Source organism: Hyperolius riggenbachi, chromosome 4, assembly GCF_040937935.1.
Source record: "Hyperolius riggenbachi isolate aHypRig1 chromosome 4, aHypRig1.pri, whole genome shotgun sequence".
NCBI lineage: Eukaryota > Metazoa > Chordata > Amphibia > Anura > Hyperoliidae > Hyperolius > Hyperolius riggenbachi.
Window position 1 is genome coordinate 63,157,619 of NC_090649.1, and position 26,536 is coordinate 63,184,154.

The 26,536-nt window shown below is 46.6% G+C and overlaps 1 protein-coding gene across 2 annotated transcripts in view; it reads right to left on the minus strand.

Annotated features, from left to right (window-relative positions):
* The window catches only part of SCARA3 (scavenger receptor class A member 3), a 72,544-nt gene extending 52,760 nt beyond the window's left edge, over positions 1–19,784 (minus strand). The window contains exons 1-2 of one of the 2 annotated variants that reach the window (XM_068280116.1): positions 19,701–19,784; positions 1,047–1,103 (exon numbers count right to left, since the gene is read on the minus strand). In XM_068280116.1, coding sequence (XP_068136217.1) covers positions 1,047–1,074 — 28 coding nt within the window. In that variant the 5' untranslated portion in view covers positions 1,075–1,103; positions 19,701–19,784. Of the gene's footprint in view, positions 1–1,046; positions 1,118–19,700 lie in introns of those variants that run through there. The other variant, XM_068280115.1, reaches the window with a different exon arrangement.
* Positions 19,785–26,536: the final 6,752 nt, after the last annotated feature.

The following is a 26,536-nucleotide window of genomic DNA, read 5'->3' on the forward strand; positions in this document are numbered from 1 at the left end:
AAATCAAAACGCGGACAGTGCAATACATATGTAAGTAGAGCAAGTATTTATCTACTTATATATGTGGGTTTTTTTCTGAGATAGTATGGCTGACAGCTCCTTTTTAAGCCTTCCTGTTAACATGTTTTACTGGTATTTCAGTAAACATATTCATCGGCAAATTATTTGCATTGATGGTACAAGTTCTAGGTATAATCTGTACTATTTTCCCTCTTTTTTCTTAAAACTTGATAAAAATGATTGAAAACAAAACAAAAACAAAAAATGAAATATTATTCCAAATTACGATCCAACTGAGCAGCAAATTTTAATAGATCAGATGTATCGGGGGTGCGGCAGTAGATCAATGGCCCATAGCATTGCACTGTATCAGACTGTATCATAACTGTATGCAGTTCGTCAGATTTTCTATAGATTTCATGGTGAAATCCATTGAAAATCTGGATGAAGGATGTGGGGGCTTCAATACCTCGCTGATCACATTCAGATTAGAGAGGTCACAAAAACAACGTATAAGAAGAAGGAAGGAAGAGGTCACAAAAATAAACACAAACATAGTGACCATGTGACCTCCCGGTGGGTGTGGTTGGATAGTGGGAAGTTGGAGGTGAGATCCTGGTCTAGGACTGAGTCTGAGTGGCGCCGGTTGCCACTGCACTTGCCCTGATGCTACACATCAATTCCAAGCTAACTCCACTCTTCCCATGGTAGGTTTTCCCTGTAGGTATGTGATTTTAAATCAACTTTTGATACCTCGATATGGCGGCGCGTTTGTGTTTGTTTATGTGATTTCAGCTGTTTCTGGTTTTCAACACTGCACGCCAAGTTTGATTAAGAGAATACGACGGTGGAAAAAAACCTCTTCCTGTCACCATTTATTGTCTTATTGATCCCCCACCAGACCCCACAGAGGAAGAATAGTGCTGGCTTTCATACTTTATTGTTTGTGCGATCAGAGAGGGATTGATCTGTTTGCCTCATTGGGTGGGAATCTAAACCTGTATGGCCACCTATACCGTAAGATTTTGATTGGGCAACATTCTTACCATTTTGCCTGAATCTAGAGGTGGGCATGTCATCCTCGTCTTGTATCAGCTGCTCGTCTGAAAGACAAAATAAATCTGCTTTGTTTTATAGCAAGTACGTAACAACTCTCATCATTTTAATGCAGTCATGACAACAATCTTCAGTAATTATGAACATCGAGCTTCGGGATTAAAGCCAGATGTACAACTCATAGATCAGTAAAAACGACCAATCAATTATACAAGGCTGATATATATTGCAGCAACATCTTCCATAGCACTGTTCATACTACAAAACAAGTAGTGGGGAGCATAGATATACTGTATATACTTGCATATAAGCTGACCTGCGTATAAGCCGAGGTACCCACTTTTCCCTCAGAAACCAGGGAAAAGTGATTGACTCGCATATAAGCCCTTCTCCCCAGTATAACCCCCTTCCCAGTAGCCATATCTTCCCCCAGCACAAGTCATCCCTTCTCCCCATAGCCAGGATGATACAGTTGTGTCTCAAGATGCCACTAGATGGTGTCATAGATATGAGACACAGCAATTGTCACAGAGGAAGAATCCCCAATCATTGCATTGCTGACACCTTGCTTGCACACTCCGCTCCACAAGCCAGGGGACACAGTTAGTCTTGAGCAGCGCACTCTGCACACCATGTTGCAGGGGATGGGGGGCACAGATCGGTGGCATAGCTAAGGATCTCTGGGCCACTGTGCAAGTTTTACATTGGGCTTCTCCAAGTACTCTATACATAATAATTGATATGGTGTGCCAAAACCTGCCAAGGACAAACACAGTGTCAGAGGTTCAATAAGGGGATTGGGAGCAGCTTGTTAATGATTACTACTATTCAAAGCACATATAGAAGTGATTATTGCCAGCACAGGGAGCTAATACTGTGGTTGAGAGAGGGCCCTACGGGTCCCTCTGGCCCAAGGGCCCCGGTGCAGTCTAACCTTGGCAACCCCTATTGTTATGCCACTGGCACAGATAAAGAAGGAAGCCAGCTGGCAAGAGCAGGATCACTAGAGCATAATCTTTACACTTCTCTGCCAGTAACAAAACCTGCTCCATCATCCAGTCCGCTCCACTGACTCACATATAAGTTGGGGGGTTACTTTTCAGCACATTTTTTATGCTGAAAAATTAGGCCTATATGCAAGTATATAAGGTATGTGTCATGATCGCTGCTGCAGCAGGTATTGCTGGAAGTAGTAGTGCTGCAGCTCAGGCAGTTCTGATCTCTTTCCATGCAGGCTGCATAGCTTTGTCTGCCTTTCCCTGCTGTCAGCTTGTGACTGGTTATCATTCACCTGTGTGGGAATCTGCATGTCTGCTCCCATTGGATGACCTCAGTATAAAGATCTGCTTCCTGCAGGACTCCTCGGGTTTTCATAGCTTCAGTTTAAGCCTGTCTTGCTGTCGCTTCAGCCCCCGATCGTGTTTCTTGTTCTAAAGATACTTTGCTGGTTTTGCATCATATATTGGTTCATTGCCCATATATATGCATACCAGCACGTTTATTATTTTCCTTGTATTCGTGTTACGTTGATACATCAGTGACGCTGATATATACGTACACGAACTGTTTATATCCTGTGTTCAGCTAGTCAGTTCTAGCACGTTGATCACCCGTGCTGAGCTAGTTATCCTGTTCCTGGTCCTGTTTGTGGATTGCGTTCATCTCTGCGAGGAGATAACCAATCCTTCTGAATCCTGTCCTGTTACCGTTTGTGGATTGCGTTCATCTCTGCGAAGAGATAGCGAATCCTTCTGAGTCCTGTTCCCTGTATCGTTCCAGTCCTAGTCAGTGTTCCTGCTTACGTCATATATCGGTTCATTGCCGATATATACATATGTTAGTCAGACGTTACAAATAGTTTCATTGATAGCTGTAATTGTAAAACGCTAGGAAATCATACTTATTGTATATTTATCTGTGTTACGTTCATCTATCTTGATCCTGCTATTTCCTGACTATCCTGTCCTGTCTTTGTGAGGCACGCCATCGCCGCCATGCATTGGCTGCCTCATTCCAGTCTGTCTTGTTGTGGACGCTTGCTGTCACTAAGTAGCGGCTAGCTAGCAAGCGTTCATTCTGTCTGCCTGTCCTGATCTCCTCAGTTCTGGTTTATGCGCTCAGCGCTACTTTGCGCTGAGACGTTATAGCGAAAGCATTGTTTGTGGCTGTCGGATCTGCACCGGCTCTGTGCGCCACAATCTCCTTTTGGAGTCAGTCCTCCCCTCCACTATACTAGGGATAGCCTGTTTCCTTGTGCTAGTGTGTGTACCTCCTCCACGTCAGCTCATGCGTTGCATGCTGACTGTGGAGAATACACCACCAAGCCTTACATTATGAAAACCCCATTACCAATCCCCATTGTGGGGGGGGATTCCCAGAAAGTATGACACTGTTAATTATGGTTCCTGTTCCTTTAAGAAATTTGAAGAACTTAGCTCTGAAACAGAAAATGAGTTTTTCTCTGAATGTGCCAGGTTCCTGGCCAATCCTGATCTCCAAGCGACTCCTGTTTCAACCTGGGCACTCCAACTAAGTTATATTTTGTTTAAAGGGCAATTGTTTCAGTGGGCATGTGATGTTCTCAATCATTCCGATTTGAATGAGAGACCGCTGGAATATCTAGCGTTTGTGATCCATAACTGGTTGCGCATAGATCCATTGCCTTTTCCTCTAAATGAACTCCTGGCAGCAGGCCAATCAGCTGCTCCTTCAATTGTTTGCAAAAATGATCAGCAAGCAGAGAGTGTTCCTGATAATTTTCCTGCAGCTTTGAATAAATCACCAAAGGCAGCAGGGTCTAAGGCAAAACGCAAACGTTCTAAGAAACGTGTCCGATCTGCAGAGTCGTTATCCTTAGCGACTGAGACCTATAATGAGATTCTGCCATTAACAGATAATGAAATGCAATTGTCTTTCAGGGGAGTTAAATGGACTTATGAAACTACTAATGAACTTTCCTCCCTGGCTAGGGAAAATAAAGATTTTTGTTTAAAAGAATTATCTGAGTATGATTATGAGGAGATATTACAGAGTATTGAACAAATCAACTTATTTGTGAAGCAAGGAAAGTTTGCATACACTACAGTTCAACACTTGCTACAGGTATTGGAGATTCTTAAGAATAAGGAATCTGCCAATCACCTGCTAATTAACCCAATATATGTCCCTGCCACAATCATATCTGCAAACTGTGATCTGCCTGTTAAGTATGCTTGGAATCCTCCATTTGAGAAAGGAGAGATGGAAGCTCTGGTCAATGAATGGAAGAATGATTCAAGTTCATTTTGTCAATTTTACAGTGCAAAAAGTGAATTAGTATTGAATGCATGCATTAAGTCTGCCTATAACCTAATAAAAACTGGTGTGTGTGGGTATGACTTTGTGGCTCCATTGATCGATGTGTGGAAAATGATTTTGGACGATTTTTATGCGATTCAATCAGTTGATACCAGGGAAGACACACTGTCAATTGGAGACTGTCCCACTTCTCCAGTTACTGAGTCCCTGCCATGTCTTGTGAATGTTCCTGTAACTCCACCCTGTACCATGGATAACTCAGTGTTACTTCCCAGTAAAACAGAAGCCACTGATACTTTCTTAACTTTGCCCTGCACAAATTTCTCAGCAGAGAATCCAGAGGTCCTGCTGACTTCTGAGTCCAGCCTAGCCAGTACTCATGAGTCTTTGTTCAGTGAAACAGACACCAGAAAAATCTTGCCTGTCTCTGCAAACACTTCTGCAGAAATTACCTGTGTTAATAAAGTTCAACTCCTGTCTGATCCAGCAGATGCCAATTAGGGATGCTCATTCGGATTCCGCGGAAATGCAATTTCCGAAATTCCGATTGGAAATTGCATTTCCGCATCGGAATGCGGAAATCGGTAATGTAAGAGCCGTAGGCGGATTTCCGCCGGAAATCGCGGAAATTTCCGCCGGAAATCGCGGAAATTCCACCCGACTTTAACATCGATTTTCTCAAAAACTATAAGGTCTTTTTGAAAACTTTTTTTTGCATCTTGTTCACAAGATTCGGTTTAATAAACCCTGAAAATTTGGTGTTTCTAGGACTTAAGGGGGCTTTGTTATTAACCATTAAAGTCGGTGGATTTTTACTGTAATGTAAAATGCAGAAAATCTGCATCTGGCTATTTTCTGCATTTTATATTACAGTAAAAATCCGCCGACTTTAGCAGTTAATAGCAAAGCCACCGTAAGTCCTAGAAACACCAAATTTTTAGGGTTTATTAAACAGAATCTTCTGAACAAGATGCAAAAAAAAGTTTTCAAAAAGACCTTATAGTTTTTGAGAAAATCGATGTTAAAGTCGGGCGAAATTTCCGCGATTTCCGGCGGAAATTCCGCATGGGAATGCGGAAATTGGTAGCGGAAGGCGGAATCGGTAATCGGTACATGACGGAATGCGGATTTACCGCGGAATCGGAAATTGGCATTCCGACCATCCCTAATGCCAATAGATGCACTACATCAGTTTCCGAGTCCCAGCAATCCTGTCCAGAAACCTCAGAACCCCAGCATCTGAATTTTCCAATTTTACAATTGAATGGTGATTCAGATGCGCAAACATTGTGTTTTGATCTTCCTGTTTCTACACCTCACTCTAGTTTCGTGAATAACTCAGAGCGTCTGCTATGTGAATCCGAAATCGCAGAATTATTACCGTGTTCAGAAAATGTTCCAGTAAATTTGCCCTGTACCATGAATTGTGCAGTAGATCTCTCCAATGAAACTCAGGTCACAGAATCATTGTGCTGTCCAGCAGGTGCTTCCATGGTTTTGCCCTGCAACATGGACTGTTCAGTGATCCTGTCCAGTAAAGCTGTGGTCGCAGAGTCTTATGCTTCACCCAGTACTTTGGATACTTCAAACCCTCTAGCAGAGGAGTCTGAGGCACTGCTTACCTCAGTTGGTGTTGCAGTAATATTCACTTGTCTAGCAGCTGTTTTGTAATTACAGTCTGCTCTAATAAAACTTGATGAATTTCTGCCCAGCAAAGCAGAAGCCATTGAAATATTGTCCTCGTCAGCAAGTGTGTTAGATACCTTGCCCTGTACACAGTCTGATTTAACCAATGTTGTTGAGTCCCTCTCCAGTGTTGTAACAGCCGAGGAACCCCAGCCCTGTCCTCTGAATGTTTCAGAAGTCTTGCCCTGTAACATGGATAATTCTGATTCTCTGGTCAAAATAATAGAAATCTCAGAATTTCAGTCCGGTCTGATGAGTGTTCCTGAAACCCAGCCCTGTATCCTGAAAGATTCTGGTTCTCTGGCCGCTGTGGCAGAGGTTCCAGAGTCCCCTTCCTGTCCAGGGAATTCCTCAGTTTTGCCTAGTCCAGTGGGGGCTGCTGCAATACTGACTTGTTCTGCAGCGCCTCATGAGCTCCAATCCAGTGTATTAGATGAGTCTCTGTCCAGTCCAGAGGTAGTTGTGGAGTCCCTATCTGGTTCAGTGCATACATCAGAAGATTTGTCCTGTCTTGTTAGTGCCCCTGAATCTGATTTGTTACTGACTTTGCTGGAATCAGCGACATCTAAGTCTGATCCTGCATTCTCGTGTAAAAGTCCAGTAGTTGCGAAGTCTAGTCATGATGATTTTTTTTTGGCCAGTCCTGGTTTTGGTCCTGTCTTGGCTGACCCTGAGGCTCACAGTTCCTTGACATGCCCAGAGGTTTCTCTTGTGCCAGTGTGCCCAGATGTTCTTTGTCTGCCAGAATGCCCAAGTGTGTCTAAGGTGTTAACGTGCTCTGATGCTTCCTTAGTGGGAACATGTTCTGATGTTGCCAGTCTGCCTGCATGCCCAGAGATGGTTCTGGTCCCTGAAAGCCCTGATCTTGATGTTTGTCCTTGTGGCCCTGACTCGGGAATTGCCCTAGGTTCCATAGGGGTTCTTGATAGTTCTCCATGTGAGCCTAAGGGGCGTTCTGACCTATGGGGATCTCTTTGGAGCTTCAAGGTGTTCTGGGAGGTCTCTGAGAAAACTTGTCCTGGTGCCTTGGACTGGTTCAACAGTGGGTTTTGTGTTGGTAAAGACAGTCCCGGTGGGCATTGCAAAGGCTTTGGCGTTTTTGAACGGTTCCTGGAAGGCGGTGGGTATCGCTCAGGGAGTTTCGGAGGGCTTTCTTCTGGAAATCATGATTCTGATGGGTGTCACACTGGGGCTTGTAGTACTGATGGGCATGGTTCTGTAGGTTCTGGTTCTGATGGGTCCAGTCTTGTGGGGACTGATTCTGGAATTTGGTCTCGCCGGGCTGTCCCGGTCATCATGAATTATCAGTCAGACTGTTTTGTTGGGAATTTCAGTTTTGAAAAGCGTCTGGAATCCGCTTTTAAGGGCGGGGGTACTGTCATGATCGCTGCTGCAGCAGGTATTGCTGGAAGTAGTAGTGCTGCAGCTCAGGCAGTTCTGATCTCTTTCCATGCAGGCTGCATAGCTTTGTCTGCCTTTCCCTGCTGTCGGCTTGTGACTGGTTATCATTCACCTGTGTGGGAATCTGCATGTCTGCTCCCATTGGATGACCTCAGTATAAAGATCTGCTTCCTGCAGGACTCCTCGGGTTTTCATAGCTTCAGTTTAAGCCTGTCTTGCTGTCGCTTCAGCCCCCGATCGTGTTTCTTGTTCTAAAGATACTTTGCTGGTTTTGCATCATATATTGGTTCATTGCCCATATATATGCATACCAGCACGTTTATTATTTTCCTTGTATTCGTGTTACGTTGATACATCAGTGACGCTGATATATACGTACACGAACTGTTTATATCCTGTGTTCAGCTAGTCAGTTCTAGCACGTTGATCACCCGTGCTGAGCTAGTTATCCTGTTCCTGGTCCTGTTTGTGGATTGCGTTCATCTCTGCGAGGAGATAACGAATCCTTCTGAGTCCTGTTCCCTGTATCGTTCCAGTCCTAGTCAGTGTTCCTGCTTACGTCATATATCGGTTCATTGCCGATATATACATATGTTAGTCAGACGTTACAAATAGTTTCATTGATAGCTGTAATTGTAAAACGCTAGGAAATCATACTTATTGTATATTTATCTGTGTTACGTTCATCTATCTTGATCCTGCTATTTCCTGACTATCCTGTCCTGTCTTTGTGAGGCACGCCATCGCCGCCACGCATTGGCTGCCTCATTCCAGTCTGTCTTGTTGTGGACGCTTGCTGTCACTAAGTAGCGGCTAGCTAGCAAGCGTTCATTCTGTCTACCTGTCCTGATCTCCTCAGTTTTGGTTTATGCGCTCAGCGCTACTTTGCGCTGAGACGTTATAGCGAAAGCATTGTTTGTGGCTGTCGGATCTGCACCGGCTCTGTGCGCCACAATCTCCTTTTGGAGTCAGTCCTCCCCTCCACTATACTAGGGATAGCCTGTTTCCTTGTGCTAGTGTGTGTACCTCCTCCACGTCAGCTCATGCGTTGCATGCTGACTGTGGAGAATACACCACCAAGCCTTACAGTATGTGATGTTCAGAACTCTTTACAATCCAGGAATACAAGTGCAAATACATACTGTACATAGTTGACGCGTGGTTTAAAGAGACTCTGTAATTTCTTCTATCCTATAAGTTCCTATACCTGTTCTAATGTGGTCTGTGTTACCGCAGCCTTTTCTAGTTGCACAGTGGCTGTGTTATCTCTGTTATATGATCTAATCTTCTCTCTTCTGTCGGCTCTGTCTGCTGAGGCTGGAATGTGTGGAATGTGCTGCACTGCTTGTCATTGGCAGAAGCTATACACACCCTCTCCAAGCTCTGTATGAGTCAGAGACTGAGCTTTTCTCAAGCCTATCACACTCTAGTTAGAAGCCATGTCTTTTGTTTGCAAACACTGCCTAAAAATGGCAATTACAAGCCAGGATTGCAGTGGGGAGTGGCAGAAACAGCACAGAGGGGCCCAGGAGAACATAATGAATAGAATGGTATGCTTTTTATTGTAAGAATTTTAGAGTACAGATTCTCTTTAAGACATCACCAATACTAGTACATATTCATATGATAAATTACAGCAGAATAAGAAACATTAGGAGGAGGTCCCTGTCCTTGCAAGCTTACAATCTAGAAAATAGTGAGTTGGAGACATTAGGGAAGGAGACACAGGAGTTAGTAAACACAGGGCAGTAAACCTCCAATGCTACCTATAGCAAATTGTAGGCTTTTCTGAACAGGTATGTTTGAGAGTATGTTTGAAGGTTTCCAGGCTCGGAGCAGAGCTGGGGGAAAGCGTTCCAAAGAGAGATGATGCTTGTGAGAAGTCCTGGATGCGGGGTTGAGAGTAGGTGACTAAGCTAGAGGACAAAAAGGAGCATTGAAGGTTTTGGTTGGGATGGTTTTGTGAAATGAATGAGGAAACATAAGGAGGTGACATCTTATGAAGAGCTTTGTATGATAGCCTATCTAGGGGGAGTGGTTGAGGTTAGACATCGGTAGAGGGAGGGTCCAGGGATAGGTTTGGCTGTAGTAAAATATATTCAATATAAATATTTTCTGATCGTTTTTTCCACTTTAACAGTAGACTATTAATTTACTGATTTACCGATAATCTACTATCGGCTGTTCTGGGTGCCCAAATGTTCAGGTGCCCTTTTTAGATTCAAGGGTGTTCATTGAACAGATAAAGCATGCATATACAAAACAGTAAGGCAAGGGGGGGGGGGGGGGGGGGGTTGGCAGAGGTTGGAGAGGTAGAAGTAATTGCATATCAAAAAAAAATAATAATAATAATAAAGTATTTTTGGAAAGCAAATAACATTATTTTTCAGTTGGGGGAGGGGTTTCGAAAAAAGGGCAGGTAGGGAGGGGTATGGTGAGAGTATGGTTTGAGGTTGTTAGCCACTTCATGTCAATTGAGCCAAGGGGAGGGGTTTATGGTAAGTAGGGATTAGGGAGGTCGGATAGCAAACATAACCATCAAATAACAAACTAAGAAACAATACAAGGACAGCTGCAGTTTCTTCATGAAGAAAATAACAGATCCCATATTAACCGGGGTTCAGAGGAGCACCACCCTGTAGATAAGTAGTGATGCTCACCTCAACCCACTCCCCCCCTCCAAGCACATTCCATTATGAACCTCCCTTTCAGGTTCATTTTAAAAAATGTCATTTCCAGGTGCTTAGTTCCCTTTAAGCATGTTATGTATCTGAAACTACAGCCGATTTGACAAATCGTGTGTTATTTCATTTTTTGTTTAAAGGAATCCGAGGTGAGAGTTATATGGAGGCTGCCATATTTATGTCTTTTCAAGCAATACAGTTGCCTGGCTATCCTGTTGATCCACTGCCTCTAGTATTTGTAGCCATAGACCCTGAGCAAGCATGCAGCAGATCAAGTGTTTCTGACAATACTGTCAGCACTGACAAGATTATCTGCATGCTTGCTTCTGGTGTACTTCAGACACTACTGCAGCCAAACAGATCAGCAGGGCTGCCAGGCAACTGGTATTGTTTAAGAGGAAACAGATATGGAAGCCTCCATATCACTCCCGCCTTCACTTTACATTCAGCACATGTACAGTGTGACTTGGCCTATTATACAAGGCCATATTCCAGCAGATTTGAATATTTGATCCTCTTATGATGTTTTTCTTATTGGCTCCAAAGATGTTTTGGTTTTCGGCTGTTCATTAACTATATTAACCAATTTCGCATATAAAGATTGAAGGCCAGTAGTGAAGTCAATATTATTTTTCAGTTGTCGACATCATTTCACTGGCACGAAGCATGAGGCCATTCAGACCTGTGTCCAGTAATAACAATATGACATCACTGGAGTGCTGCATGTTTTCCTTCCCAGCAAATGTGACATCTGAGAACTGCGAGGAAAGTGGATCTGTATTCCCCGAACTGTGTGATAATCTGCGGGGCTCATTCTAACGACACAGAAGAGCAAATATGGTTCTGTGCAGTGGGAGGCCCACAAGGCAGACACATTCCTCTAGATCTATCACTACATGCAGTGTGGCTCCATAGCAAAATTTCCATGGGGCCATCAGATCTAGGCACTCTTGAGCAATGCCACCACCACTATGGATGTGAGTTGATTGGGCAATTAACATTCACATGCAATGTACACTGTATATAGTCCATGGGCACTAAGACAAAATCAGAGGGTGGAGAAACAAAGGAGAGTTAATAGTGAGCACATTACAGGGCAGTTTCTAGGCTAAATTGTACCCAGGGCTAAGGTGTAAAAATTCCCCCACCCCCGTGGACTCGCGAACCCTAAAGGTGGCCACTAACGATCCAATTTCTAGCGAAAAATCGTTAGAGCGATCAGAAATTCTGATTGGAAGTGAAATATTGTAATACATCGTTCACTACACCATCAACGAACCAATCTTTGCTTCCTATCTATCACAACCAACAGGAAAATCCAAATTTTGGTTCGCCGAAAATTCATTCGGACGACATTTTTTTCAATCGCTCATAATCGATTGTGTCCACCAACAGAGATTATTTACAACCAATCCGCTCATAATTTCTGATCGCTCGAACGATTTTTCGCTGGAAATTGGACCGTTAGTGGCCACCTTTACTCTTTAGGGACAGTCACACAGCCACAGGTCACAAGTAGATCTGCCTACTTACTGGTGACCAGCCGCTCATCCAGGAGAAAGCATAGACTAGGAAAACACACAGGGGAAGAGAGCCTGTAAAGCCGACTCCTCCATGGGCGCCGCACACTGACAGCCTGCAGTACCGCTACAGGACATCAGGTGTCATGACGCGGTGGTGAAGTGATGACGACTTGACATCTGACGCAGGCAGCCCAGGAGTGGTCAAGGAAGGTGATCGCGCTGGTAATCTTCTTTCTTCTTCCATTTGGCTACACCGCATGGCACATCACCAGCTCGCTAGCGGTTGTATCCTTCTGCCTGCTCCCCCCTTCTTCTACTTGCCGGTCCGAGCCCAGGGCAGTTGCCTTGCCTGCACTGCCCAAGAAACGGCCCTGGCACATCAAGTCCCACCTGGGCCCCCTCATCTCTAGGACAGTTGCTATGGCTGCTATGGATATGCTATGCCCCTGCCTCCATGCGTGAGAATTGGCGGGGCTGATGATTCCAAGCTACAGATCCTGTCTTATGGGGCAGTGTATATCTCAACATTACTGTAGCATTTATCCCTTTATTTATGACTGTGTTGGCCAAGTGCCTCCTATTGATGGTAGGGATGGTCATATTGATCCAGTGGAAATGAAATTTCCACATGTCCGATTGGAAATCTGCTTTTCCGATCGGAACTCGAAAACAGGAAACCAGAAATCAGATTTATGCGGGAATACCGCATTACTGCAACTCAGTGATTTTAGCCCAATCACTGAACTCGCAATCATTGGACCAATCAGACAATGCTGCATTTCTGACCATCACTAATTGATGGTTATATTGTCTCAAGTATACCTTGACGCACATGTATTTCTTAAAGGACATCTGTAATAAAAAAAAATCTCCTGGGGGTGCTTATCTCAGGAGGGGGAAGTCTCTTAATAATAAAGAGGCTTCCCCATCATCCTCCGTGCGTATGTATGTACTTGTCGCCGGTGAGTTGGGTGCAGGGCGAGCCAAATGACAGCTCTATCTGCTGCCGTAAAACTCCCCGGAGCCGTTAAATACTATTTACTATTCCCCCTCCGAGCTGTTGCAACGTGAAGGGAGATGTAATTCGTGGTCTGGCAACCACCAGAGCTAAGCGCCGAAACAACCTGCTTCATCCTCCGTCCCTTGGTTCCATCGCTGGTAGCCCCAAACATCAGTAAAGTAAATATTAGCCTACAGCGATCCACCAAAAGCACAGTAGTGGCTTTCTGATCAGACTCAGGCAGAAATAGCCGAGTCCGATCAGGACTGCATGTGAGTCAATTGTGCAGTAGAGCGGACTCGAAGCCATTCCTGCACCTGAACTGCAGCCGGGGAAGGTAAATAACGCAGACGTTACTGTGGCCCAGCCACAGCTGGTGGTTTTGGGGGAGCCAGCACTAGAACCGAGGGACAGAGGAGGACGGGGGAAGCCTCATTAGGATCCAGAGGCTTACCCCTGCCGAGGTAAATATCCCGCCGGGGAGGAAGGGGGGTTTTATTACTGATTACCTTTAAGAGTACTTCATAAAGGTCTACTTTCAAACATCTCTTAATTTTTATTTAGGAAAATGTATACAGTATAACATACTGTATATCATGTTTTAATCTCTTGAATGGTTTGACTATGACAAGGTGAAGAACTCATTGAGGACCACTTTAAGTGGAGCTAAACTCAGAACTTCCTCTCCGCTCTAAAAGATTAACCACAGCTTGATAACTTTTATGGGGCAAAAAGTCCTAAACAAGCCTGGAGTTTTAGTTTCTATTTTGCAGGGAGCACTGAATGGGGGTAAGCCTTGGTGTTAACTGTAGGCAGAGGTCTCCTGCCATCTGGTCACAGTTGCTGATAAGAGATAATTGGACACTGTGATCTAATATTTGATACACAGATCACAGAGAGGTGAATTCTTGAACAACTGTATGTGGAACAAAGACTTTTCATTGTGTGCTGTACAAGAGTTTAAGTATGCTTTAAGTACCCCCTGGGGTACATGTACCACATATGAGAACCTAGGCTTTTGAGTTTGCGTGGGTTACCTCCAGGAACTCTGGTTTCCTTTCACATTCCAAAAAGATACAGATAAGTGAATTGGCTTCCCCAAAAAATTGGCCTTAGATTCTGATTGACATACGACCGTGGTAGGGATTACACTGTGAGCTTCTGTGAGAGAACAGCTAATGATAGGAAATTATACTCTGTAAAGTGCTGTGGAAGATGTCAGCGGCATATAAATACAAAATAAATGAGAGTCATGCTTTGCAGTAAGAAAGGGGAGGCTTGACTAAAAGGAAGAAAGAACTCAAATACTTCAAATTAAAACCTTCCCCTTCAAGACCAAATGTCATCTTACAGCAATAGTGTTTGAGCTCTCAGATATATATAGCTTGTGGGCGGAAGCATCTGAGGGATGATTCTTTCAATATACATTGAAGAGATAATCTCAACCACCTGTCTGCTGCCCTTGATTATACAGAAAATAGCATTCTACGTAAATGTTAAGGTCATCGGTATGGGTGGAACAGTTTTCACTGAAACCAATTTGTAAAGCACAACATTAAAGCCTTGAGACTTGAGAATATGTTTCTAATTTTAATTCTAGTTACCACAGTCCTATCTGCTGGTCCACTAAATAGCAGACTGAACAAAATGGCTGCCATGTGGCTACTTCATGTAGCCAGGGCCGGAGCTACCATAGGAAAAAATGGGCAATTGCCCCAGGGCCTGTAGGAGCCCCCAAGGTGTCCCTCCACCATCTTAACTGTTGCTCCCCAGGGACTCAGGGAGGTGATTGGGGGAGGGTCAGCAGCCAGCTCAGGGGCCCAGGAGGGAAATTTGGCTGCAACAAAGGGCCTCTAATGATGCTTTTTGGTCAGGGGGTGTCTGTTGGGGGGCCCCCAGGCTAATTTTGCCCTAGGGCCCAATTGTTGCTTGAACCGGCCCAGCATGTAGCCATTCCTTATGATCTTATGAACAAGGCCTTTACTAGTAACAATGTGGCCCTGAGGAAGATTAACCTGGGAGCCTCCCTGACAGACTCCTCAACCAAAAAGGGTCATTAAGGGCCCTTTGTTGCAGTCAAATTTCCCCCTAAGGCCCCTGAGATGGCTACTCTTCCCCCAGATCACATCCCAACTTAACTGTGCCCTCGGGGTCCCCTGCAATGTCTTCGGCGGCGTAGCATCTTGCCTTTCCTAGCAGGTGCGCTCTTCTGTCAGTCTTTCATTGCTCCATTCCAGGGTCCACAGGGAGCACAGGTAAGTTGGGGGGGAAACACCTGGTTGGCCCATACAGGCTCTAGGGCCCTGGGGCAGTTGCTCCCTTTGCCTTTATGGATGCGCCGACCCTGCTTACGAATACTAGAGAAGGGACACTGTGCTAGGGTAAGTGTGGTGACATGGAAATATAGAGAAAAAGTGCTGGTGAAAAAAAAACAGAAGATGAGACTTTTTGGCAGACAATTTGTCAAAAACAGATGAAAAGAAACAGAATAAGAAGAAATAAAAAGAAAAGAAAAGTATACTCCGGAAAATTGTTATTGAAACACTTATCACAGCTTATGAAAAGATGAAGGAACACCTTATTAGGTTCTTATGGCAGATTTCAACACTGCGTCCGTAGACAGGCTCGTAACATCTGCACTTATTACATAATTCGGAGATGTTTGCCAATCTTATGACAAAACAGCCTGCTACTCCCTCCAGACTTGCCAATGAGAACCTGTGGGAGGTTGTTGGTTTCCAGTTCTATTTCTGGTCCCAGTTGCTGTCACTGAGGCTTCCAGATACTGGCACCAGGGGGATTAAGTTTTGTGACTCCTTTAATGTTCTCCATGAAGTGTTTTTAAAAGAGTCTCTTTGGAACCAACGCCATGTCACAGCAACTGGTGGAAAATATTATTTCTTTGGATGACTTCCTTTACTTGTAGGAGTGTTTAAACCTAAGCACTAAACACCAGCAAGCCTAACGTGAGTAAAGCAGAGCTTGTTATCGGCCTACCATCTCTGTCTACTCCCTTGCCTGAACTTACAATATGAAAACAATTCCCCTAAGCATTCTAAAGGTGCCCACACATCTATCGACTTGGCGGCTGATCGACCATCCAATTTGATAACTATTATTGAATCGGATGAAAATCGGTGCCACCAAGTGCATGCCCAATCAACAATGCAACCAATTTCGGGCTTAGCATGTCAATCAGACATGCTGCAAGATGTCGGGCCGTCATGGTCAATCGGGTGCACTGTGGCAAGGATGAGCGATATCGGGATGAGTGTCGAATGTGGAGAAACCACCGGCGCTGTCCCCCCTAATGACCAATGTGCCCCCCGGTGCCCAGTGCACTATACATTACCTGTCCGTGGCCATGGCTGGCTCCGGGCTCCATCCTCCATCCATACACCCGTTCCGTGTGGTTGCCGGAGTAACATGGGCACGTGTGACCTCACACACACGCCCACGTGTATGACGCCAGCAACCACATCGGGAGGATGTATGGATAGAGCCCAGAGCCAGCAGCAGCCACAAGTATGGTGCACCGTGGGCACACTGGACATTAGGGGGGACAACGTCGGGCCTGCAAGATGGCGGATGGGGCATCACAAGGCCAATAACGGATCAATGTCAGTAAGGAATTGATCGGGAATCAGCCTGCGGTGTATGAGCAGCAGACAGATCTCTCTCTAATCAGGTTCAATTACAGAGAGATCTGTCTCTTGGTCAAATCTGCCCATCTTCGCTTCCTTTACTTCCCGCATTGCTGCTCGCGTGTTACAATGTTTAAGATGCTAACGAGCCTGTTGGACCGCTATCCAAAGCGGAGAGCAGTATACCAATGGCATGACATGGACTAAGAGACCAGCTTTCATGTGGATCCACTCAATGTCAGTTTTCACAGTATCCAGATTGTTTCACTGCGGGGCTGTTTGTAGGCACAGGCAAACCAGGCAGATGCTACCATGACGCCTGCAGGAGAGGATTTATGGAGTTTTTAAACACAACTGCTAGTTCCATTGTGAAATGGATGGATGATCAATTTTAACTTTTTCCGGACCGCCGCAGTATAAATCTATGTCGGGCGGGTGGCGCTGCGGTTCTGACTGGACGTAAACTCTTTGTCCCATTCACCGCGCGCCCCCGCCTGTTCCCGCCACTCTGCCCCCGCCACAATGTGCTGCCCTGCCGCCTCTATGACGGCAGAGCACTGTGAGCCGGGCAGGAACCGTTTTCATTGGCTCCTGGCCCTGTCATTCCTGTAAGCCGTTCCCATTGGCTTACATTGAGTGACAGGGTCAGGAGCCAATGAAAGCGGCTCCTGACCGACACACAGCGCTCTGCCGTCATAGCGACGGCAAAGAGAGCAGCCTGCGGCGGGGACAGAGCGGCGTGTCCGGCGGGTTATTGCTGCGATTCGTTGGTATGCAGCGTTTTAGTGTACCAGCAGCCTCTTAAGGGGGCAGAGGCTGCTGGTACCGAAGTTGTTAACACCAAAATAGGCACTGCTGATAAACCTGAATAGCTTAACAATCACATTGCAGGTGCGCTAAAGTGCTAATTAAGCTGTACAGTAGTTGGTTTTAAATTTGGTCTGTATTGATTATTGGGTATGGGAGTCGGTAAAATCTGTATGTTTGGGAGAAGTCAAAGAGGAACTTTAACCAAGAATTGAACTTCATCCCGATCAGTAGCTGATACCATGAGAAATCTTTACCTTTTCTCAAATAGAGCATCCGGGAGGTCTGTATGTCTGCTATTGTGGTGAAACCCCTCCCACAGTGTGATGTCATGACCATGGTCCTGGCAGTTTACTGTCTGTGTACCTAATTGCATTGTGGGAAATAACAGCTGCTTCCAACTGACAAACAAGCAATAGCTCCCTCTGTGCATAGAACTCTCAGTAATGAACATTCTGTACAGATTACCTGGCAGAACTAAAGATATATCACCACCAGTAATACATTTCAGGATGTAAATCATAATATTTTTACCAAATATTTTTTTGTTACAAGCAGGGCCGTTTCTTGGGCAGTGCGGGCAGGGCGACCGCCCTGAGCACAGACTGGCGAGTAGAAGAGGGGGGGGGGGGGGGGAAAGGCAGAAGGACGTAACCACTAGGGAGCTGGTGACGCACAGTGCAGCCAATCGGAAGATTATCAGCTTGATCACTTTCCTTGACTCCTCCTGGGCTGCCTGCGTCAGACGTCAAGTCATTATCACGTCACCACCGCATAATGACACCTGATGTCCTGTAGAGGTACTGCACTCTGTCAGTGAGCGGCACCCATTGAGGAGTCAACTTTCCGAGCTTTCTTCCCCTGTGTGTTTTCCTGGTCCCTGCTTCCTCCTGGATGAGCGGCTGGTCACTAGTAAGTAAGCAGATCTACTTGTGACCTGTGGCTGTGTGACTGTCCCTAAAGAGTAAGAGTTCAAGAGTCCACGGAGGTGGGGGGAAAAGGGGCGCAATTTTTACACCCTTGCCCTGGGTGCATTTTAGCCTAGAAACTGCCCTGGTTACAAGTTTTCTTTAACCTCTTGCCGACTGCTCCATGCCAATTGGCATGAGCAGTGCGGCAGCCCCAGGACCGCTCCATGCCCATTGGCGTGAACAGTCTTCTATGGGGCTAGCAGGAGATCGCGCGCACGCTGCGCATGCATCTCCTGCTCGGGGACGGAGCTCCGCCCCACCTTCAGTCTCTGTGCGGCGATCGCCGCTCGGGAGACTATTAGACGGCGGTTTTGCCGTCTAAATACTTTGTACAGATCTGCGATCTGCAGCAGGGCTGTACTGGGGACAGCCGTGTGACACGACTGTCCCCCTGGAGGACAAGAGAGCGATCGGCTCTCATAGGCAGAAGCCTATGACAGCCGATCACGTGATTGGCCAGCAGGGGAGAGGGAGGGAGGGAGGGTAAAGTAAAAAAAAAAAAATAATTAGTAAAATTTATTTAAAAATAAAAACATAAATATTTATATAAAAAAAATAAACAATGTGGGGGCGATCAGACCCCACAAACAGAGAGCTCTGTTGGTGGGGAGAAAAGGAGGGGAGAATCACTTGTGAGCTGAGTTGTGCGGTCCTGCAGCTTTGCCTTAAATCTGCAGTGGCCCAATTAAGTAAAAATGTAAAAATGGCCTGGCCACTAGGGGGGGGGGGGGGGGGGGGGGGTTTAACACCGCAGTCCTCAAGTGGTTAAAGGGGAACTGAAGAGAGAGGTATATGGAGGCTGTCGTGTTTATTTCCTTTTAATCAATACCAGTTGCCTGGCAGCCCTGCTGGTCTATTTCTCTGCAGTAGTATCTGATTAAAACCAGAAACAAGCATGCAGCTAGTCTTGTCAGTGCAGACTTATAAGTCTGAACCACTGAAACACCTGATCTGCTGCATGCTTGTTCAGGGGCTATGGCTAATAGTATTAGAGGCAGAGGATCAGCAGGGTTGCCAGGCAACTGGTATTGTCTAAAAGGAAATAAACATGACAGCCTCCATATACCTCTCTCTTCAGTTCCCCTTTAAGTACTGACAGAATTAAATGTACCACAAATGTGTTCATGTATCACATTATCTATCTATCTATCTATCTATCTATCTATCTATCTATCTATCTATCTATCTATCTATCTATCTATCTATCTATCTATCTATCTATCTATCTAATCTCTCTTTCCTTCTAGAGCTTGTATAATTTCTATTGTTCGGTATTTGCTTGCTGAGTATTTCTCCATCTCTCATTCTCAGTGGAATGTTGGTCCCTCTGCATGCCAGCCAGCAGTCGATTCCTGCCTTGGATGAGGACTAGGGGCTAATGAGGTGACATTCCACCCTGCCCCACTCTGCAGCTATTTGCTCTGGGCTGTGTTCTATCAGATTGAGCTGCCCAGCTGTTCCTGGTCAGAGTCAGACGGTGGTGTCAATATTTAGAGACCCAGATAGAGAAACAGTTCAGTGTGTTCCTATAAACCTGAGGCCATCCACAAGCTTATTAGAAAGCAAAATTGTGATAAAAATAACAACTTTGTAAAACTTTGCTGAGTAAAGAGGAGGGAAAGTAAACAAACCTTAAAGTGAGAGGAACAAGGGAGCCGCCATGCTGATGATTGCATTATAAAAGGGATGCTAAGCTTGCCAAGGTATTATATTCATTATTTTCCTCTATTTCTCAAGCCCAGAATGAAGATGCAGATCCAGCCAGCTGCGTACCTGTTCCAGGTGTCTGACTCAACTGTTTCCTGCACTACCGTATGGAGGGGGTGTGGCCTGAGATGCCACTAACCCTCCCTCTGCAAGATCTAAGGATGGGGTGTGGCCGGTTCCTGGAGAGTGGAGGAGGGAACCTGACAGTCAACATAACAGTGATGCACAGTGGTACAGTAATCTACCACAAAAAATAAAGTCTAGATATTTAGGTCTGATTCAAAGTATAGGGGTTGACTTATACACGAGTCACAGGCAACGCTGAGCACACAGAGTGATGTGTGTACTATTAGTGACATTCCCATTTACAGCAATTTGCCCTGTGGTAAGTGATACTTTGAGGAAAGGAAATGCCAAGAAAACACAGGTCTCAAATCGGCTTACTGGGGCGGGGAGGAAATGAACACAGGCAGGGAGCCGCGCTATAGAGGAGGCGGGGAGGGAAGGGACACAGGCGGGGAGCCGCGCTATAGAGGAGGCGGGGAGGGAAGAGACGCAGGCAGGGAGCCGCGCTATAGAGGAGGCGGGGAGGGAAGGGACGCAGGCAGGGAGCCACGCTATAGAGGAGGCGGGGAGGGAAGGGACACAGGCGGGGAGCCGCGCTATAGAGGAGGCGGGGAGGGAAGGGACACAGGCGGGGAGCTGCGTTATAGAGGAGGCGGGGAGGGAAGGGACACAGGCAGGGAGCCGCGCTATAGAGGAGGCGGGGAGAAAAGGGACGCAGGCAGGGAGCCGCGCTATGGAGGAGGCGGGGAGGGAAGGGACACAGGCAGGGAGCCGCGCTATAGAGGAGGCGGGGAGGGAAGGGACACAGGCGGGGAGCCGCGCTATAGAGGAGGCGAGGAGGGAAGGGACGCAGGCAGGGAGCCGCGCTATAGAGGAGGCGGGGAGGGAAGGGACGCAGGTGGGGAGCCGCGCTATAGAGGAGACGGGGAAGGAAGGGACACAGGCGGGGAGCCGCGCTATAGAGGAGGCGGGGAGGGAAGGGACGCAGGCGGGAAGCCGTGCTATAGAGGAGGCGGGGAGGGAAGGGACGCAGACGGGAAGCCGCGCTATAGAGGAGGCGGGGAGGGAAGGGACGCAGGCAGGGAGCCGTGCTATAGAGGAGGCGGGGGAGCGGCGGTGACAGACAGCCTAAAGTAAACAGCCGGCTAGCGACAATCTGCGTGTTGCTAGCCTGGCGTTTCTTTTTTTTATAGGGGACAGCAGAGCATGGGGGGGACACTGTAAGGACACGGAGGCTGGGCATTGTATGCAGAATGTGCCTCTGTGTCCTAATAGGATTTTTCAAACCCACTTCGGGTTCTCTTTTAACCCTATGGGATTTATTCACAAAGCGGTGTTAACTGTTAGCATGGGCGTGCTAAACAGTTAGCACGCGAAGTGCCGCACACGAACTTTTTCACGTGCAAAGTCCCGTGATCGCGGACATTTGCAAGCGACAACGCAGACTTTTGCACGCGATCGGCCTCTGCTGAGGACATTGGAGGGCCCTGGTGAGCACTGTTACATTTGGGGGTTGATGGGGGGGTAGCCCATTCAGGGGCCCTGGGGGGAAATTTGGCTGTAACAAAGATCCCCAATGCTGCTCTTTGGTTGGGGGTGTCTGTTGCCCCCCCCCCCTCCCTTCCCCGGGTTAATTTTGCTCAGGGATCCCGTTATTGTTAGATCCGGTGCTGCTGAGCACGCACTGAGCCAAGTTTGAAATAGGTTCACTTTTAAGCGTTTGATGTGTTTAGCAAACTTGCACAAACGCAACGTGACCTGATAAACGAGAAGGAGGAGCGCTCTAATTGTGGATTAACCTTTTAATTCAATAAAAACGCAAACAAAAAAAATGCACTTACAAGCAGCCTGCGTGCGATCTCCTGCAAACTGCAGCCCAAGGACTTGACGCCAATTAGCGTTAGGCGGTCCTGGGGCTGCCGCCATGGCCACGCCCACGGGGCGGTCTTTAGATAGTTAAGAAGTGGAGTATGCGCGCATCTAGGGCCGCCTGTGAATCCACTCTAGATGCTTGCACCTGGCCAAGGCTGCAAGTGGGATGTTGGTGTGGAGGGACCGAAAGTAGACAGGACCTCTGCACATGCGTGCTGTCGCTCATCATTAGGGATGCTCATTCGGATTTCATGGAATTTAAATTTCCGATCGGAAAACGGAACTCAGAAATCGGATTTCTGCAGAAATACTGCATTACTGCAATTCGGTAATTTTAGCCCAATTACAGAACCCAAAACCAACGGACCAATCAGAGAACGCAGAAACAACTCGGAAGTATTTGGCCAATCAGAGAATGCAAAAAATTACCCAAAAAACACTACTCGGAAATCGGAAACCCAGTTATTGGAGCAGCACCGAGTTATCTTCATCCTTAAAAACAAGGTTGAGCAGAAACTACGGCAGTGCGAATTTACGCATCGTAGTTCGTAGGTGAAGTTTCAAAACTATGCTTACGAATTTACGCGTAGCGAAGTACCGCTAAGCATAGCTTATGCCCACTATGCATAGTTAACATGTGTATTGCGTAGTGAACTACAAATGCGTTACTCGCGTCTAATTTTCCGCGTGCGATTGTATGCTTACAAATGTATGCAATGGAAAGGGGAATGTACGCATAGAAGAGTTCCCGTTATAAGCATTTAAAGAGGAATTAATGCGTAAAATTTTCTGCATACAGGCATAAGCATCCGCATACACTACGCTTCGCACTACGCGTAATTGCGTATTTTAACGCATAGTCTACGAAATGCATACGAATCGAATATTTGATTTTGAAGCCGTAGTTCCAGCATAGCGAAGTTTGCTGACTACGACCATCCCTGCTTAAAAAGCTTACAGCTTCCACAAGTCATTCAACTGGACAAGGAGCGCAAAATATTGCAATTCTATTATGGGCTGATCCAAACACTGTTCATTTCCCCATTGTAGTTCTCTCATGTTATCGGCCAACATTTCATGTAAAATCAGGCCAAGTAAACCATCCCCCTCAGAATTAGGCCTTTTTTTGTCCTGTTTTAAGAGCAATAAACGAGGCTAACAACATTCCTGAGGGTGACAAACGTGCACAGGGAAGCTGTGGGCAGTACGCACTCACTGATTTGGCACGGTCACTGTGAGTGTGTTTACCACATGGTGACCGCGGCAGAGAGTGCAGATCGTTGTGTTAAACAGATGTGTCCGAATTCCTCACAATGGAACGCTATGGTGTTTAGGGAAAGGTATGTGCTACATCCCAACAGCCAGTGTACATATGAGATACAGGAGGTACTGAGGGGAGACCACATGCAACACACATGATCCATTTACTCTCTCTGCTATATGCCTCAACACGTACCAAGCCGACGTTTCGTGAGAAACAACCTTTTTATGAATCTTTATCAAAATCCTTGCAGTGGAATAAAAGGTCCATCAAAGGGTTAACTTTTTTAGATTAATTTTCTGCTGGAGGCTATGTCGGTCTGCCACAGTGGATTCCCAAAACTGTTCTATCCCTGACCGCCAGAGAGCAAAGGCTTATTCATAGCAGGGAGCTACTGTGCAAAGCTTTCTGGTTGCACTGCATACTATTGTATTATGCAAGATGGCTGCTTCCTCACTAGATGCTGGTGGTGGTGGGGAAGGCGGGGCTGGGGGTGCTGTGAGATGCTTCAGCACAAAATGGAAGACAGTTTTCATTTTTTATAATGGCTAACACTAAACAAGGCATGCATCACATGCATGTTCCACCGATGAACAGCTGATGCAAAGGCTGACACTGGGACTTCTGATGCAGGAGACGGCTGTGGTCACATTTTACTTCTCATAGTTATAGTGACCAGATTTTTCTTGGCTTAACCTGAGACGGGGGGAGGGGAATGGGTGCTAGTGCCAAAAAATGGGTGTGTCCATCACCACGGTTGAAACTGGGCGTGTCCATGACATGGTGTTACCTCCGACAAATGAAATGCAACTGCCTTTACCTCTGACACATGAAATGCAGGAGAAAACATTTAAGGCAGCCATACACTGGTCGATGTGCCATCAGATCGACCAGCTGACAGATCCCTATCTGATCGAATCTGATCAGATAGGGATCGTATGGCTGCCTTTACTGCAAACAGATTGTGAATCGATTTCAGCCTGAAACCGATCACAATCTGTTCAGCTGCTCCTGCCGCCTGTCCCCCCCCCCCCCCGTATACATTACCTGAGGCTGGCTCCCGGGCGTCTTCTCCGCACTGCACCGCACCGCTGTTCTTGCTCCATCCCGGCGCTTCCTGTGTTACTCCGTGACCCAGGAAGTTCAAATAGAGCGCCCTCTATTTCAACTTCCTGGTCACCGGAGTGACACAGGAAGTATAAGCGTACACTGGGACATGCGGAAATGCGGTGCAGCGAGGAGAAGAGTACCCCGGAGCCAGCTTCAGGTAATGTATACATGCTCGGATCGAGCCCGAATCGTACGCCGCAAGCGACGCGCTCCTACCGCCGGGCGATCGAGGGTAATTTCCCGCACGGCGCGATCGACGGTCCGATCCGATTTCGGGAGGGAATCGGATCGGCGGGTGCGTTTAGCGCAAGCGATTGGCAGCAGATCCGATCCCAGGATCGGATCTGCTGTCGAAACGGCCGTGAATCGAGCCAGTGTATGGCCTGCTTTACTCTGACTCCGCAAATGAGGCAAACATTATCTCATGCGGCCACAGAATCTTACGCCTGGGACACCCAGCGGCCAAAAGTGGGACATAACCCGGGACACACTGCAGCCTGGGACAGGGGACCATGAACCTGGGACGTGTCCCATTTAAAACAGGACGTCTGGTCAGGGTACTCATAGTATTCAATGTCTATTGACCCTCATACTACATAGATGTAGAAAAATTGGTCAATCAATAGCCAATCGAAATTGAAGGTGTGTACTAAGGTATAAGCCTGGTACACACAACTACATTTGATTGACCAATGATTTGAAATTTTATCTCTCCCATGTACTATGAGAACTTACCTACGCAATCTGTTGACTCTATTCAAACTATTTTGGGCTTCATATTACATGGCCCAATCATTGATCAACATTATATGTGTGTACGCAGTCTTAAGCCTGATACACACTTCAATTTTAATTGGTTGGTTTGCCAGTTTTACCACCTCTATGTAGTATGAGGGTCAACAGATTTTGATTACTATGAGCAGAGTGTGTTGGTAAAACTTATGCAATATGGAGGTGGCCAGTGTTAGCACCAGCTCCTGTGAGTTGCCCCGCCCAGTGAGCGGCTACCAGTGGTCTGCTTTGCCACTCTATTCTCTCCAGCCAGGTGTCTCTACCTTGTTAGGCCCATCCCCAAATGTTTTGTCTACTGACTCATCAGCAGGGCCGCCTTCAGGGCATCACAGGGGGGACTACAGTATGGGGCCCGGGTGAGTCTGGGGTCCAGTGAACAATGCCACAAACATGGTCTGATTTTGCGTTGTGATATTTTATTTTTTTCGTGATGTTGCCATGCTTGTGCTTTCATTTCAGTGAAAGAGAATCGCACCCTAATCGCTGAGAAAATGCTGCATGCAGCTTGTTTTGCAAATTGCAAGTGCGGCTCAAGCACTGCAATGAGAGTAACCTCAGAGTACATGTGTCACAGTGCTTTCCTGATCGCCGGCAATCAGCTTAAAATAGTGAGTTCACCTTATACATAGAGGAGGTAGGGGAAAGAGGGGGGCCGGTCGTTTGCAAAAATCCGACATGTGGATGTACCTTAAGGCAATGATTCAGAAAACAATGAATTTAGGGGATAAACAAGATAGGCTAATAGTACCAGAGGGTAGAGAGTGTGAGTGGGGAGGGTGGGGGAAGGGGGTGGGGCTGCATCAGGACAGGTAAGGTCACGTACTGTAAGTTGAATAGATGTAAACAGGGCCGGGTTTGTACTCTTTACCGCCCAAGGCCACCGTCACCAGCCACCCCCCTTCAGTATAGGTAGTGAGATGAACCCTCCCCTTTCCCTCCAGGTTTGGTAGCCGGATGTCCCCTCCCCCTTCCCTCCAGTACAGGTAGCCAGGTGATTCCCCCAGTATTGGTAGCCAGATGACCCCTCCCCTTTTCCCTCCAGGAAAGGTAGCCAGATGACTCCTTTAATCCCTTCTTTTCCCACCCCCCTTTTTAGTATAAGTAGCCAGCTCACCTTCACTCTGCAGCAGCCATCAGCTCTTCTCCAGTGCAGAAGCTTTCTCTTTCTTTCTGTCTCCATTGCTGACCAAGTCCATAGTCGCCGGCCACAATGCAAACCTGCAAACAGAGCAAGGTGGCTGCTCGCCTTATCTCCCTGCATTGCAGCATTTGCAAGCTTGCAAATGCTGCACTAGTTTAGCCTGCTGCTTTGGTGCCCTTGTTCCTGTGGTGCCCTAGGCCATGGCCTAGGGGGCCTTGGCCTAAATCCGGCCCTGGATGTAAACCATTTTAGAAAGTAAACCATTTAAGAACTACTAGGGTGAAAAATTGGGCATGCTGCTACTCTAGTCATTCATGCTATAGTAGCAGGATAAAATCCTCTATGTACGCTCTGTCACTTAAATGCACAGCAACGCAAAAACACTTTTCAATATCGAACAGCTGCTCAGTTGACATTGAGGATACTGATAGGCACAGGGGTCACTGTTCGTGACTTGGTTTCTTCCACCTGAAAAGACTTCTAACAGCCATCACTTCCAGGGGCAAACCCAGGATTTT